The sequence below is a fragment of the Mus caroli genome, chromosome 5 (genome assembly GCF_900094665.2).
Source record: "Mus caroli chromosome 5, CAROLI_EIJ_v1.1, whole genome shotgun sequence".
Lineage (NCBI taxonomy): Eukaryota > Metazoa > Chordata > Mammalia > Rodentia > Muridae > Mus > Mus caroli.
The window spans coordinates 100,305,453-100,322,624 of record NC_034574.1 but is presented as its reverse complement, the minus strand read 5'-3'; the positions used below and the strand labels follow the sequence as shown (position 1 = coordinate 100,322,624).

Genomic DNA, 17,172 nt, shown 5'->3' with positions numbered 1-17,172 from the left:
TTTTATTTTTTTTAGTAATTTCAACAGTTGAAATTCTGGTTTGGAAGAGTCTGAAGGTTGAAACTAAGTCTGAAAGAATCCAACAGAATAATGATGTAAGGCAAACATGTGTAAGAGCTGGAGAAAGAGCTCACTCGGTGTTTGAGAGCATTGGCAGCTCTTGTAGAGGACTAGTTTGGAGGGGTGGAGAAAGAGCTCCCTGTTTGAGAGCACCAGCTGCNCTTGTAGAGAACCACACTGGGCAGCTGGCAACTGTCTGTAACTCGAGCTCCAGGAGTTATTACATCGCTGCTAGCCAGTCAACCCTCACACTTCATAAGAAGGCCACAGAACTCATTAATTAAAAACACAGAGACTTAGGGCATTTTCTTCTTCAAATAAGCAAAGTTATTTCAGTATAACACAGAAAGATACTGTCCTGGCTGGTTTATGTGTCAACTTGACACAAGCTAGAGTTATCACAGAGTTTCAGTTGAGGAAATGCCTCCATGAAATCCAGCTGTAAGGCATTTTCTCAATTAGTGATCAAGGTAGGGAGGGCACTTTATAGGTGGTGCCATCTCTGTGCTGGTAGTCTTGGGTTCTATAAGAAAGCAAGCTGAGCAAACCAGGGGAAGCAAGCCAGTAAGAAACATCCCTCCATGGCCTCTGCGTCAGCTCCTGCTCCCTGACCTGTGTGAGTTCCAGTCCTGACTTCCTTTGGTGATGAACAGCAGTGTGGAAGTGTAAGCTGAATAAATCCTTTCCTCCCCAACTTGCTTCTTGGCCATGATGTTTGTGCAGGAATAGAAACCCTGACTAAGACAGATACCAAATTTTCAGGGTGACTGACTTATGTTGTAGGACTCCCAAAAGCATCTGCAGGCACTGTAATGTTAGCTGATACACACCCAGTGAGAAATTATCATCTGAAAGTGCNTTTGCAGTGCAGTAGTGGAGCGCACACAGGTGTCAGATNGTCACTCAACAGAGGGTAGAACACTCCAATGTGGATTGATAATGCAGTAAGACAAGAGTGTGATGCCACAGGATGGAAACATTGCCAGGAAAGGTGTCAGATGCATACTTAATTATGAATGGCAAAGTGCCTCTGCTCTGCTCTCAGAATGTGGCTCACAGAAGTCTGTAGAGCATTACTGATTAATGTGAGTTTGGTGTTTCATCTTAGATAAATAGTGTCTTTGACCAGGACATGGTAACTTTGTGTAAGTGTGTGTTAATGTAAGCACANACATACCACTGGTATATGTGGAGGTCAGAGNACAACCTTGGGCTTCAGTCTCCTAGCCTTTGATCTCCTGTCAGCTGCCTTCCTTGTTTTTGTATTACACACACCAATACAGCCATCCCTTTAATGTCCAGGGAGTCTCTTGTATCCATTTCCCATCTCCTCATGGGGGTGCTGTGATCATAGATACTCACACTATGTGTCCAGCCTTTTGNGCTAGGGATTTGAACTCGGTTCTGCTCACACAACATGTACTTTTCACCCACTGAGTTATCTCCCAAGCCAGGGACACAGTTACCTTGTCTGTGCATTGTTCTCAAGGAAGAAGTTTGTTTCNTTTAGGAGTCTCCTCTGTTGACTCATGGGATTGTATTATTTTCTTACTAGCTTTACAATTTTTAATGGATATTTCTTGTTTTCGTTTCTGAAGTCCAATTCATCCCTTTTTATAATTCATTATGCCCAATAATCAATAAAGTTCTGCCTCTTGTGTATTTGAATAATCATGCCTCCCGCTTATTCTGATATTCCTGTTCCAGGAAATGAAAACCCTGCCTTTGTTTAAAAGACTTGATGTGATCACCTTGTCATGTTTACTTTGCTATGACCACCTTGCACCATGTCTTTGTTTCAGGAGGTTGTTATGGCCAACTTATTATGTTTATATTCTGCTCCTGTTACGCCCCCTAGTTGCCTGCCAATTCCCCGTTTGGAAACTCTCTACTTCTGAGCTATAAAACCCTTTATCTTCCCCATGTCCAATACTAATCTCTTGAACCTCACCTTAGGGGGAGATAGCCCATGTACACAAATAACAGAAAAAGCTGTTTTAATTAATTTGGCCATGATTTCTGTTGGTAGACTTTCACCTCCCATCTGTTGAATTAACATTTGGAGGCCCCAGCGAGATCAATTCCCCAACCTAAATTTGGAAGTTGGATTCTTCCCTCAGAACTTCTGGGACTGGAGCATCTCCCTAGTATGACTGGGCACACTCCAGGGCCCTGGAGCATACCCCATGCCCACATGCCTTCAATTCAGCAGACTGCTTAAGCAAATGGCTGAATCAGTAACATCTGACTGACACATGTGTGTGTGTGTGTGTGTGTGTGTGTGTGTATCAGTAGAGGAGTTATTGTTAAGAGGCTCCTTTCTCTCTTGCTGAGAACCCTCACCTCTCAATGGCCAGGTGAGAGGGAGACTTGGAGTGATTAACTTTTATTGAACCAGGAAAAGAAAGTCACATTTGTTCTAAGAAGGAAAACTTTTACCCAAGCAAATATGCATAGACACAGAAACCTTCATACACACATTTACATGTTCATTAACATCCTCATTTACACATTAACATATTTACATTTTTGTTGGGCCCAACCACCTGTCTCATCCATTCCACAAGTATTCATGCATACTTGCATACACACACACACACACACACACACACACACACATATGTATATCTTCAGACACTCCAGAAGAGGGAGTCAGATTTCGTTACGGATGGTTGTGAGCCACCATGTGGTTGCTGGGATTTGAACTCCGGACCTTTGGAAGAGTAGTCGGGTGCTCTTACCCACTGAGCCATCTCACCAGGCCAAAGATTTACTTTTAATTGTGTGTGTGTGTGTGTGTGTGTGTGTGTGTGTATGTGCAGGGGCACATGCATATGAGTTCAGGTATCTGTGGAGTCCAGAAGAGAGTTTTAGATCCCTTAGAGCTGGAGTTATAAGTGGTTATGAGCTCTCTGATGTGGGTGCTGGGAACTTAACTCAGGTCCTCTGCAAGAGCAGCAAGTGCTCTGAACTGCTGAGCCATCTCTGCAGCTGCTACCTTGGTTTGTTTGTTTAGAGACAGGGTCTCCACTAGCTGGAATGGACGACCTTGAACCCTGTGACCTGTGTGCACCTGCCTCCACATAGCTGAGGTTTTAAGTGTCATGCCTGGCTCTTTTACATGGGTCCTGGAGCTTGAACTCAGGGTTTTGTGCTTGCACAGAAAGCACCTACTCAGCTCCCCCCAGTCTGTAAAGAATAACTGTAAATATCCTTTTTTTGGAATTCATACATAGTAACATATTTAACTCACATTTCCGCCATAAACTAAAACAGAAATGGCTGCAGTAACAAAACAAACATTGTCCCTGTCACACATCACAGAAACAATCCTTACCACACTGAAACAAGACTATTTTTATACCCTGGGGGGCTGGGGGTTGTTTTGTTTGTTGTTGTTGTTGTTTTGTTGGCAGTGGTTTTGTTGTTTTCCTGAAATGAGATCTTGTTAGCAGATCAAGTCTGGTACTGCTATGTAAACCCAACTGGCCTCAGGCTCCTTTGTCTTGGCCTCGCCATGCTGGGAACATAGACATGTGCTGCCAGCACACCTAGCTTTTCTGACTGGTTCAGACAATAGCAGAGATCATGCAGAAAAGCAAACACCAAGACAACCTCTTCCCTTATCATTTCTGTTAGCATATGTCAGGATCCTGGTTTCCCAGGCAGGACACTGCGGTGTGGAGCATCCTGTCTGTCCTCCTCTGAAAGGGTGACACCACTGCCTCCTTTGTGCTGAGCTCAGGATGAGGAGCCTGAGTGAGTCTCTGCCTGGGAGTGTTTACACAAGCATCCCAGGCAGCTGGAGATGGAGGCAACTCACAGAAATTGCCTGGGTCAGCTTGAAATATTTTTAAAAGAGATGCAAATTGAGGTAGAGGGAGAGAGAGAAAAAATCCTTTGACAAACAGCCATATTTTGGGCTGATTTAGCTAAAGTTCCCACAGATGTGTTATCTTCTCTAACACTTCCTCTGGATTTAAGGCGGCAGATGTAGAATCCTATTGCTTTTGTGTCCCTGGCAGATGTAGAATCCTATTGCTTTTGTGTCCCGTGTGATAGTATGCATTAACTATTGCCCTGATAGTTAGTACATAGATTGCTGCTTCTCAGCTGTCTCGGGTAACAGTGCTAAATCTACGCAGCACATTACTATATGGTGCTTCTGGGTTTTAAAAATTACTGTGTTCTTTTTTCTTTTCTTTAGTTTTGTGTCTGTGTGGTTGTCTGCAATGTATGTGCAGGCACCTGTAGAGACCAGAGTGATGCTGGATCGCCAGGCTCGCATACCTGAGCAGTGGCTGCTTTACCCAGTGACATCTTCCCAGGTCCCTAAGGGACAGATTTGGAGTATTGCCTGGGGCGATACGAAGGTAATTTGATTCTACTCTCACAACATCTCTGCAGAAATGTTATTGAGGGATACATAGGGTCCTTCTTCTATTTGGCTTTCCTGCATTGTGATAAAACATTTGGACCGTAGCACTTGGGGAGGAAGTGGTTTATTTCATCTTACGGTTCCAGGTAGCAGTCTACCACTGACTGTATGTGGAAGTCAGGGTTTCTGCTTCAGTTCTTGCCCTGACTCGATTTATAACTCAAAACTTCAGAAAATTGAAACTCTAGAAGACTTTTTTAATCTTCAGAGGAAAAAGCAGAGTTTAGGGGTGGTGGTGCACACCTGTAAGCCTAGCACTTGGGAGACTGAAGAGCTTGGGTATGAGTTCAAGGCCAGTATGGTGGTTTGAAGAGTATGGCTGTGTACACTCTTGTGTTTGAAAGTTTGGCCATAGGGAGTGGCACTATTAGGAGGTGTGGCCTTACTGGAGGAAGTGTGTCACTCTGAGGGTGGGCTTTGGGGCTAAGCTCAGGGTGACACACAGTCTTTTTCTACCGTCTGCAGCTCCTCCAACACTACGTTTGTCTGGACTCTGCCATGCTTTCCACCATGATGCTAATGGATTATAAACCTCTGAAACTGTAAGCCAGCCCCAATGAAATGTCCTTTATATAAGAGTTGCTTGGTCATGGTGTCTCTTCACAGCAACAAAACCCAAACTAAGACAGCTAGCCTGGGCTACGCAGCAACAGCTGATCTCCAAAAATTAGGGTGGTTATATATGTATGTATGTTTTTAGATTAGGAACGAAACTATTGCTGTGACTTCAGGGACATTCAGGAGTTTTCATCCTGTGAAATGATCTGCTGTTTTGAGAAAGGGATTCCATGATAAGTTCTACGTTTAGAATGTTTGCCCCTGTAAAACTATGACATTTAACCATGGTTATAACAGAGTTAGGTCATGAGTGATCTGACCTCATGGGATTTACCTCGAATTTACCCTCTGTTGCTTTCTTGCCTTTCCACCCTCTATCATAAGATCATTCAACATGGCAGCCCACATCGGATCTTGATCTTGGACCTCCCAGCCTCCAGAACTAAGCAAAAAATAAACAAAACAAAACAAACAAACAAACAAACAACAACAACAAAAACACCACCACCAACAACAAACTCTATTCCTTTACAGCAGCATCAAATGAATTGAGCCAGAATCTTAAGTGTTAACGCAAAAGAAACAAGTTAGTTGGTAAGTTTACCAGAATTCTGGAAATCCATGAAGCAGCAGCATGAGCGGTTTGCCCCTTTCTCCAGCAGCAACATAGTGAAATCTTAACCCGGAGTCCTGAAAGTGGAAGAATATGGAGTATGTGATAGCAGGCAACATCAAACTAAGACATTTAGTATTTCCCTGTTACTAAAATATTCTCGCTTGAATTACTTTAATATCAAGAAATAAATATAAACAACATATTATCAATAGAATAAAGGGACTAATTCACCTTTGTGGGTATTCCCTTTGGAATACCCCTTACTTGCTCTGTTACAAGGTCTGTGTATATATTTTGAGCTTCTGGAGCAATGTTACAATGTAGCTTTCGTCTTTGTGAGGTGTCACGTTTTGTCCCCTGCAGGATACATAAATAATTCTGATCTGAATTTCAATGTTGCAAAGTGTATCTCACATATTTTTTTCTCAGTTGCCTGTCAAGAGCTGCAGTATCACTTATGTAATTCACACCCCCTTCTCTTATTTTTAGGCATCTCCTTCCCACACTGCAATCTGAGTGTTTCATATATGCTCTCCTTTCCTGCCTGTTCCCTCTGTCACATCTGTGTTTCTAACATTGGAATATATCAGTGCCCAAGAGTTCACGCTGCATCTGGGAGATGATTAACCCCGGAAAAGGAAAGGACTGGGAACAAGAGTAAAATGCTGCAGACATCAAGGATATGGGAACATAGACAAGAAAGGAAGAGAGAAAAGCAAAATCCCTGAAGTATGAGAGAAAGACAGTACAAGTCAAAGCTGAGCATGGACTCTGTCTCCGGCCTTTAGATTCCAGCGTTTGGCATGTCATTTCCCTTGATTCCACCACCTTACTAAGAAAACAAGGCCCAAGGGCTGAGGCTGCAGAGCAGTGGCAGAGCATTTGCCTTTCAAGCACGAGACCCGAGCTTCAGTCCCCAGCACTGCAGTCCCTTCCCCTAAATGAGGTCCAAGTTAAGTCACATAAGTCATGAAGGTCATGGGAGTCATGAGAGGGCTAAGGATGTAGCTCAGTGGCAGAGCACTCGCCTGGCATGACCAATGCGTCCCCCGGCGTCACTAAATAAACAGATGTTAAGAGGAATGAAGTATCCAGGTGACTAGAGTCACCACTATTTCTTCGTTCCGCTTCTGAGGGGAAAAGAGAGGAATTCTGAGGAATCCAGGAAGAGTCATAAGCTGTGTTTCATCCTTAAGTTGGACAGAATTAACAAATGTGACTTTGCTGTTATCTTTTTAAAATTATTTTAGTGGTGGTGAGTCTTGGGAAAATAAAATGCTATGGCCACCAGATCGGATTTAATAAAGATTTTATCGCACTGGGTATATGCCAGGTTGATAATTATAATGATGAATTATAAATTATACTAAGTTATAGGTCCGTTGGCCTATGTTTTCTTCTCTTTTTCTTTGTGGATCTCTTCCTCTTCCTCCCCCTCCTCCTCCTCCTCTCCTTCTTCTCGAAACATGAACATACTTAATTCTTACATCAGTTTCAGGCTCCTTTTGCCTTTCTGAATCCCAGTTGTTGGGGGAGTTTAGCTGCTGATAAAACGTCAGGCAGGACTCAGTAACACAAATATCTCCTTGTATGTTGCCTTTGAAAGGCTTGTGAGTCAGACTGTAGGTCGTATCACAAAGACTGTATCACTCCACCACCTGGCATCAGGAAATAGACCGTCTGTGGGCTGTGACAGAAGCTTGGACGAGGACGGACAATGAAAATGTGTTGGCACGGTTGACACTTTTATTTAAGCACAGAGAATGGAGCTTTATTAAGAAGTGGGCACCTACTTTGTATTCCATTCTCTCTTATTTTTGACTTTTTGCACCTGCTTCCTTCCTCACAAACACAAACCATTTCTTATCGTTTAGTGCTGCCTAGGTCATCTGAGATTAGAAATGACTTTCCAAAGAACTGTCCACTCCCTCCATCTCAAAATCTGGACAGCAGGGCATCGCCAGGAGCCTTACCCTGCAACTGATCTGAGCCCTAAAAGGCAAAAAAGGTAACAGGAGACAGCTTCTCCTTGCAGTAGGAAAGGGAGAATTATTCTGAGTTGCTTCAGCAGGAGGAGGATCCGGTTAGAGAAATTTCACGTTCTGAAACACGTAACCCCCAACCCCCCAACCCCCAACACATAGGTTAAGGAGAGAGTGGAAAGCCAAGATACTGACCCGTGGAACAGCCCCTGGCCCGGTCCCTCCTGCCTCCCCTGGGGTCCCCCGGGTGCCCGCAGCCATCGGGACGCATCTAGGAACAATCGACCCGGCGCCCTAGGCACCGCGGCTCCCAGAGCTCCCACCCGCATCCCTCTCCCTCCCCTGTCTCCAGGCCCGCGCCGGCCTTCACCTTGATGCGCACGTAGCAGTGAGTCCCTAAGGAGGGGTCGTTCAGGCACGCCGGAGGGTTGGCCCGGGCCGCCCGGCGGAAGGTCTGCGCCGGCGCCCTACCGATGCTCCACAAAAGTTTGAGCAGGTGGACAGAGGCGCACAGCCCGCAGTAGCCGTACACCAGGGACCAGTAGAGCAGGGCGCGCAGCGCGGGCAGCAGGCGGGGCGGGCGCGGCGGGGCCATGGGCGCCTGCGGGAGCCGAGCTGTGGCGTCCCTCCCGCGCCCGCCCGCTCGCCCCGCACACGCCGCGCGCCCGGGCCTCGGGGACCGCGCAGGGCGAGGCCCGGGCTGTCCTCCTCCCGTGCCACGTCGCTAGAGCCGAGCGACAAGAAGGCGACGCTGAACGCCATCCCCAGGTCCTGTCGAAACTCCGGGCTCTGAACAGGTCCCAGCGCCCCGGTCCAAGAAGCCGCAGACCTTTTCCCGGATGTGAGAATCGCGGAGGGCGGGAGGGACTTTTGTACTGTACTGTGGTAATTATTTCTTCAGGTGGGCACCCCTAGCACAGTCTCTTACAGATATTAACTGTTCCTTAACTGAGTTCAAAGTTACCAAACACCCCAGCCAGAAAAAGCAAAAAGGCACTTGACACCAAGGCACAAGCAATCAATTAGCTTGTCCCTACCCTTAGCAAGGACTCCTCCCTCCTCCGCCTCTTCTTAATGTTCCCCTCCCCCTCCCTCCTCCTGCCCCCATTGGTGTAGACTCTACAATAGTTTATCAGCCCTACACCCCCCACCCCGCCCCGTTAAGAAACATTCATTTCTCTTAGTCTTCCTTTACCTTCCTGTTTCCCTTCTTTCTCTTCCCTGACCTCCCTTCCGTGAGGGTGTGTGTGTGTGTGTGTGTGTGTGTGTGTCCGTCCGTCCGTCCGTCCGTCCTAGAGATGCAGTTACAGGTGACTGTAAGCCTGTGCACCCCTCACCTCTGGAACTGAACTCAGGTCCTCTGAAAAAGCAGCCAGTACTCTTAACTGGTGAGCCATCTCTGAGCAGAGATTCCTCACATCTGAATAGCTTAGGGCTGTTATAAGTGTATCTACATAAAATGTTTCTGTGTGAACATTTTTTTTTTTTCCTATTTCACCTAGAAATGAGACAGTGGGATAAGGTGGGTAAGTGTACCTTTGGCTTTCTGTGACAGAATCAAACTGGTTTCCAGAATGGCTGCTCGGTGCTAGAGGTGTTGCTTAGAGCCTGGGTCCCATTCTTTAAACGCTGTGTACTGAACTTTTCTTAATTTCACTTGTTCCAGAGGTGCAGAGCATGGGGGAGGGCAGCTAGGGCAGTGAATGTTTTAGAACAAAGTTTAATGACACATATGTCTGAATATGCCACAAAGGCTACCGCGTTATTACTGTTAATTACTGTTAAATAATGAATAAAAAGAATAAAGCCTACATTTATTTCCTAATGGCGAATAGTACATGGCATCTTCTGTGTGATCACATGTCACTCAGATATACTTTTCTTGACAAAGTGCCTATACGAATCTTCTGCTTGGTGTTGATCCCTGGCCCCACCCCCATGGAAGCAGGGGTGGTGGGCCTGCATGCACTAGCTCTGGGCTATATCCACAAATGCTTTTGTTCTTTGGGTTTTTTTTTTTTGGGTGGGGGGTTGCTTTTACAGGCTTTATTTATATATTTGTGTATACTTATACATACATATGTATGTGTATAACAATACTACTCAGCTATTAAAAACAATAAATTTATGACATTCCTAGGCAAATGAATGGATCTGGAGGATATCATCCTGAGTGAAGTAACCCAATCACAAAAGAACTCACATGATATGTACTCACTGATAAGTGGATATTAGCCCAGAAACTTAGACTACCCAAGATATAATTTGCGAAACACGTGAAACTCAAGAGGAAGGAAGATCAAAGTGTGGATACTTCGTTCCTCCTTAGAATGGGGAACAAAATACCCATGGAAGGAGTTACAGAGACAAAGTTTGGAGCTGAGATGGAAGGAAGAACCATCCAGAGACTGCCCCACCTGGGGACCCATCTCATAAACAGCCACCCAAACCAGACACTATTGCATACGCCAGCAAGATTTTGCTGACAGGACCCTGATAGAGCTGTTCTTTGTTTTTAAAGCAATACTTTTCCCACAGCTAAGTCTGAGAGTTCCTCAGAGTTTATAACTCATAACTACAAACCTCTCATGCATAATGTGATTTTTCCTTTCCCCTTAGTTTGTTTTTGTCTCTTCTCCTCCTTTTCCTCCTACTACTTCTTCTTTTTCTTCTTCCTTTCTTTTTTTTAAACCTACAGCACCTGATACTCCCAGGTGGTCTCCCATCCAAGTACTAACCAGGCCCGATCCTGCTTAGCTTCCAAAATCAGATGAGATCAGGCACGTTCAGGGTGGTATGACTGTAGACAGTTTGTATTTGTCTTTTCATGAAAAAAAAAAAAAAAAAAGCTTTAATCTTGGTGAGGCCAAATTTGTTGATTTTTCTCCATCCTTTTAATGTCAAGTCTAAAATTTCTTGGTGCAAATGATGAGACTAAAGATTTTTAAGTTTTCTATCATGTTTGTGATGGTTTTTGTAGAAGACGTGAGGTTCTTGACATACCGGTATTTGGGACTCTTCCGTGGCACAGCGTGGCACAGGTTGAGATACCCGGCCTGACTCTAATGAGTCCATGTCTATTGGATTGCATTGTTGCTGTGGCTCCCTGGTTCCACTCTGGGGGTCTCCACCCCCATGCGCCGTCCCATTGGTCTATAGTACTGGGGTTGTGTCTTGTCTTTTTCTCTTTTCCCCTCTTTTTATGATCCATGTGTGTATGCATTTTTCTTGTACATATCTCCTAGTCTGCAGTGGTTTCTTTAGAGCATATGCTTAGCAGGAATTGCTACAAACCTACAGACAAGAGTTTAACATGCAACTACTTGATTTTACGAAAGAGGATATTTTACAAAATGGTTATGTTTATTTAGTCTGGCCTGGTGGTATGTATCACTACTTCCCACTATTCCTTTCCAACATGTGCTGATAGAAATATCTTAGCTAACTTAATGAGTTACCATCACTACCACATAGGGCTTCAGTTTCATTTCCTTCAATACCAAAGAAGCTGGACGTCTCTGGATGTTCATTATCCATAAGAATCTTCTGCAGCCTGCGCCTGGCCCAGAATTAGCAAAGCCTGTGTATTGTTCTCTATTCTCCAGGCTTCCAGTCGGGTGTAGCCAAGAGATTGGGTTGTGGTTAGTAGACTGTGAGTAAAAGAGGCCTCTTTCAAGCCTGGCAATTAAAAACCTTTCCACGAGGGGTATAGTGGTTTGAATGAGCACAGCCTCCATGCTCTTATGTTTGAATACTTTGTTCTCACTTGGAATTGCTTGGGAAGGATTATGAGGTATGGCCTCGTTGGAGGAGGTGTGTCACTGCGGGTGGGATTTGAGGTTTCAAAATCTCACATTATGCCTAGTTAGGTCTCTCTGCCTCCTACTTGTGGATCAATATATAAGCTCTACTGCTCCAGCCCCATGCCTGTCTGTCTCTGTAAGCTCCCAATGAACTCTTCTATTACTACAGCAACTGAAATGCAACTATGACACTCTCCAGAGCTCTCTCCCACTTTTTTTCTTTCTTACTTTAGTATTATTGTTGTTGTTTGGTTTTGAGATAGGGTTTCTTTGTGTGGCCCTGGCTGTTTGGGAACTCAAGTTGTAGATCAGCCCAGATAGGAATCCACCTGCTTTGAACTTAAGAGATCTGCCTGCCTCTGCCTTCTGAGTGCTGGGATTAAAGGGATATTCCATCATGCTTAAAAAAAAAAAATTAAAGGGCTAGGGAGATGGATCAGCAGTTAAGAGCACTGACTGTTCTTCTGGAGGTCATGAGTTCAAATCCCAGCAACCACATGGTGGCTCACAACCATCCGTAATGAGAAACAAATAAAATACCTATGGGCTGGAGCGAGTGGGGCCAGAGTGAGCAGGGCCAGAGTAAGCAGGGCTGGAGCAAGAGGAAGAAGGGAAGGGAGGGGGGAGGAAAAAAATTTAAAAATTAAAAATCCATGTTCATTTTGCTAAAAGACAAAACCAAAAAATTCCATTTGATTTTTTTTTTTTTGTGGTACATCCACAAAAGAGACCAAAAGGTCCAGGTGGAGTAACTAGAGAGAGTGGGCACTGTGGTGTGCATCTCCAGAGTAGGAGATCCCATCATAGAGTGGGGCCTGCATTCCGCTGTCATTTGGATGCTATTACTGCATTCACACTCCCAACCTGACACATGCTTCCATTTTTCATTTCTCAGCAGAGACCTGTCATCCTTACTATCTACGCAGAGAACTATGATTTACAGTGTGGAAAAAACTAGAAGAAAGCTGTGAACTGTACACAGATTTTCCTTCCCTAATGCAAAATCTAAAATCTCATAAACGTAGGCCCTCATCAGTGCACACTGTCCTGTGGCAAACAGTTCAGAACAGGGCAGAAAGAAACCGCTGTCAATCAGAGGTGGCAGAAGCCATCACTAGCACGCCCTACTGATGCACCCTGTCTTAGTCAGGGTTTCTATTCCTGCACAAACATCATGACCAAGAAGCAAGTTGGGGAGGAAAGGATTTATTCCGCTCACATTTCCACACTGCTGTTCATCACAGAAAGAAGTCAGGACTGGAACTCAAGCAGGTCAGGGAGCAGGAGCTGATGCAGAGGCCATGGAGGGATGTTCTTTACTGGCTTACTTCCCCTGGCTTGCTCAGCCTGCTCTCTTATAAAACCAAGACTACCAGCCCAGGGATGGCCCCACCCACAAGGGGCCTTTCCCCCTTGATCACTAATTGAGAAAATGCCTTACAGTTGGATCTCATGGAGGCATTTCCTCAACTGAAGCTCCTTTCTCTGTGATAACTCCAGCTGTGTCAAGTTGACACAAAACTAGCCAGTACACACCCTAAGGACACTGTCTGAAGGGAGAGCTGTACTCAGGTTAACAATGAGAAAAAGTACTAGAGCAGCACAGGCTTTGGTGCTGGGAAAACGACACCTCTCAAAACCCTCCACATTTCGAGCTAACAGGCTTTTGTTTTTTTCCCCCAAAAACTTTAAAGTGTGAATTCCTCTGTTCTAGAGTTATTGTTGCCAATAACTCATTTCTATTTGGTGAAATTAAAATACTCTCTCTTAAAAAGCTATTTTCCTTGCTTGGTTACAAAATTTTGTTTATGGTATTGTAATGGCCAGTGGAAATACAATGTCTTAGATGTGTTTTTATTGCTCACAGTTTTGGAATGTTCTAACAATATTGAAATGTTAAAATAAAAAGATTCAACCAGGCATGGTGGCTCACACCTCCAATCCCAGCACTCTGAGCTTGAGATGGGACCAACAGGTTGACTCAAGAGGGACAAGAGAGGATGCACAACACACATCTCTAACCCCCAGACACAGACACACACATCACACATACACACACACCCCATACCCACTTACACACACACACATACATCACATATCACAACATCACACACCACACACACACCCCAAACACACATCACACATACACACCCCACAACATCTCAAAACACCCACACACCCCAACCAATCAAACATATACACACACACACATTCCCCCCCCCCACAAACACACATCACACCCACCCATACCACATCTACACACATACCTGCATGCACAAAGCAAAGCAAAAGCAAAAACCACATCATGCCCATGCATATAGATGTCTACAAGAACTTATTTTCCTCAATTTTAAGAAAATTAAATTTGCTGTTTGCTCAAAAAATACTTTTGTTATTCTTGGTTTCATTAAATGTGTGTTAGGTCTTTTAATTTTGTCCTTTAGATCAGTGGTTGGCGAATTTTCTAACACATTCTAACACAGTAAGAGGTACGGTAGTAAACATTTTGGTTTTTTAAAAATTACATAGTATGTATGTGGGCAATGTGAGGATGTCAGACAACAACCTGAGGTAGTAGGTTTTCTCCTCCCACAATCTTGATCCTGGGGATCAAACTCAGGCAGTCAGGCTAGGCAGCAAGCAGCTTTTCCTACTGTGGATATAGTTGTAGGTTGAATAAGAGTGCCCCGCCCCCACTCGTGTGTTTGAATGCTTGACCCATAGGGAGTGGCACTATTAGGAAGTATTATTGGAGGAAGTATGTCCCTGTGGGATGAGTGGCACACAGTCTCCTTCTGCTGCCTGTAGATCCAGATGTAGAACTCTCAGCTCTTCCAGCTCCATGTCTGTCTGCATGCTGCCATGCTTCCCACCCTGTGTAGTTTCCCTCTGAAATGGTAAGCCAGCCAGAATTACATGTTGTCCTTTGGAAGAGTTGCCTTGGTCCTAGCCTCTCTTCACAGCAATGAACCCTAACTAAGACACCTACTGAGCCAATTTCATCCTTAAACACAAAAGCAACCATAGAATAAATAGTGCATGAAGCTGTGCTCCAATAAACCATCTTTCTTTCTTCCACCCTCCCCTGGCAGACACCATGCAGGAGGAGCTGCAGTGGGCAAGTGAGCTTCCTGCGACAGCCCACCGGCCCACTGTCTTCTCACGGCTGCGGTGGGTGAACCCCGGAGAGTCACAACTCCAGGGGCTTGGTCCCAGGACTGCTTCTTGCTGCTGCTGTGCCTTCTCATGTTGGTCATTGCTGTGTTCCTCATTTTTCTGACATAGTGTGACTGGGTAAGGAAAGACCCTGTCTGCCTTTAGTCTCTATGATTGATTCCTGGGCATCAGCCCACCCTACTGGGCAAATTTCCTGCAGATCAACATGAGGATGAACTTCCATGAAATAATGCTGTTTAGATGAACTAATGACTTTATAGAATTCCTGATTTGATTAAAATACTTTCAGAAAGTTAGAGTAATTGGTAGAAAGTTTAAGGAAATGGTTTTAGTTGTTTTGCCAAAAAGATTATTATATAGAGTTCTAAAAATCTATTTTCTGGAAGTTTCCTTCCCTTCACCCCAAACTGTCCATTTCCTGCCAAAAAGGTCTTATTCTTTTAAACATTTTACACATCAATGTTCTGCTGATGTACTGGGGGTGGGAGGGGGATGGGAGGGGAGGGGTTGGGGTAACGGGGTAAGGGATGGGGTGGGAGAAGGGGAACATGTTATGCCTTCTAATTTTCACTCTTTATAGTTTTGTTTGTTTGTTTTTCAAGTTGTCATTCATCTGCAGTGGTGGAAAATTCTGGATCTTAATCAGTGGTGACCATGCTTCAGCCTCTGGTCAAGCCAGGACCTTCAGCCTCTGGAAGACCTGGACTCTAAGCACCTGATTTTATGAGAAGTTATCTAGGAGGTAGGCCCTGGCCTCCTCCAGTGTGGCCTGCCTGGGACTTGGCTAAGGGACCATTACTGAGAAGGCAGGTTTACCTTAAAACAAGAATATACTCTCCTCCCCAGAATTCTCAACCCCTCACCAGTAGCAATGAGGTCAGAACTACTTCCTGTTCTTTTTCTGTTTTGTTTTTTGTTTTTGTTTTTGTTTTTTTTTTTTTTTTTTTTTTTTTGTTTTTTTTTTTTTTGGTTTTTTTTTTTTTTTTTGGTTTTCCAAGGCAGGGTTTCTCTGTGTAGCCCTGGCTGTCCTGGAACTCACTCTGTAGACCAGGCTGTCCTGGAACTCAGAAATCGTCCTGCCTCTGCCTCCCAAGTGCTGGGATTAAAGGCGTGCGCCACCACCACACCCGCTTACTTTTCTTGTTCTTTTGGATGCTGCCAGTGCCTACATTTGGCTTTAGGCTTCCTTACTACTTTCCCCTCCTCTCTCCAGCTTGTGCTCATCTCCGTGCCCATGCATCTCTCCTCTTCTCTGGCCCTTTGATATAAACCTGAGACATATATAAATAGGAGGCAGGTTGAGAGCTCACCTGCCCCGAGGTTTTGTTGTGAACTCTAATAAACTGTCTTTGTGCTTCAGGATGAATCTGTTCTAAGAACCCCAAGAGGGAACCTAGGTTTCTCTAGTATCTCACTTGCTGTTTCTCTGCGCAGCTGATTTTGCAGTGGAAGACTAGTGAGAACTCCTTTGCTTCTCTTAACACAAAATCCTCAAGGAGACAGGGGAGAGTTGCAAGCCAGGGCGTACTTTTAAGACTGAAAATTAAGTTGGTAGGTCTCTAAATTTAATTCTAATCTACTCTGATTTAAAATCATAACACTCTCCATTCATCTGACTACTACATACCAGATAAAGTGACCACCATAAGTCTTAGGTAACAATAGTCACTCAACACAGAAGTCTAGTAAAAGAGTTGTTGTCTCATCAAGGACAAGTGATTTGGAAGAGAGGAATGCAAATGCCCGCCCACCTCACAGCATAGGCAGAATGGATTCGTAGGCATGGAATTCTACATAAAAGCACATCTGGAATTTAAGTGTACAAAAATACATGAGGCCAGGTGTGGTGGTGAGTGCCTGGTGAACTCCTCAGCACCTGGGAGGCAGAGGCAGGAGGATCAGGAACTCCTTAATGGCCGACTTTGTGTTTGGTCTACCTGTGACTATCAGGTGACATCCTTCTTGGCAGGTAGAGGTTCCATCAGTCCAGAGCCTGTTAGCACATAGCATCTAAGGCCAGCAGACACTTCCCTGCTTTGCTGGACCCATCTGATGTTCTCACCAGTGTATTTTAAAGATTCTTTGATTTATGACCTTATTACTATGAACACTTCAGATACTGTTTCCATGTTGGGAACATAACATTTGGGCAAGTTTTCTGGTCATGGAGACTCACAATGGGCTCCAGAACAAACCATCTCTTATACCTGAGGCAAAAGCTGTGTTTTACGTGGACAGTCATGATGCAGGAAGACAGCAAAATCACCGTATTTTTGTAAAATACAGTCAAACAGATCCCCATGTTTCCATATTTGAATGAGGTTTACAATCTCATTGTTGAGTACATAAACTTTGTTCTTACTGTAATTGGATACAAGGAGATAAACTTTCTATACATTTTATATTTTAATCATTTCTAAAATATTTTTATTAAACGGGAATAGACTTTATACTTGGATATATACATATATATGCATATATGTATTCACACATATTATATATATATATATATATAGAGAGAGAGAGAGAGAGAGAGAG

The 17,172-nt window shown here is 44.3% G+C and overlaps 1 protein-coding gene and 1 pseudogene across 1 annotated transcript in view; both read right to left on the bottom strand.

Moving 5' to 3' along the window:
* Positions 1-8,489, bottom strand: part of Ephx4 (epoxide hydrolase 4) — a 27,086-nt gene extending 18,597 nt beyond the window's left edge. The window contains exons 1-2 of the mRNA XM_021163935.2: positions 8,025-8,489; positions 5,661-5,746 (exon numbers count right to left, since the gene is read on the bottom strand). Of these exons, the coding sequence (XP_021019594.1) occupies positions 5,661-5,746; positions 8,025-8,249 (311 nt within the window). The 5' untranslated portion in view covers positions 8,250-8,489. The remainder of the gene's footprint in view (positions 1-5,660; positions 5,747-8,024) is intronic.
* A 1,854-nt stretch (positions 8,490-10,343) lies between these two features.
* On the bottom strand, positions 10,344-10,462 carry LOC115031143 (annotated as a pseudogene).
* Positions 10,463-17,172: the final 6,710 nt, after the last annotated feature.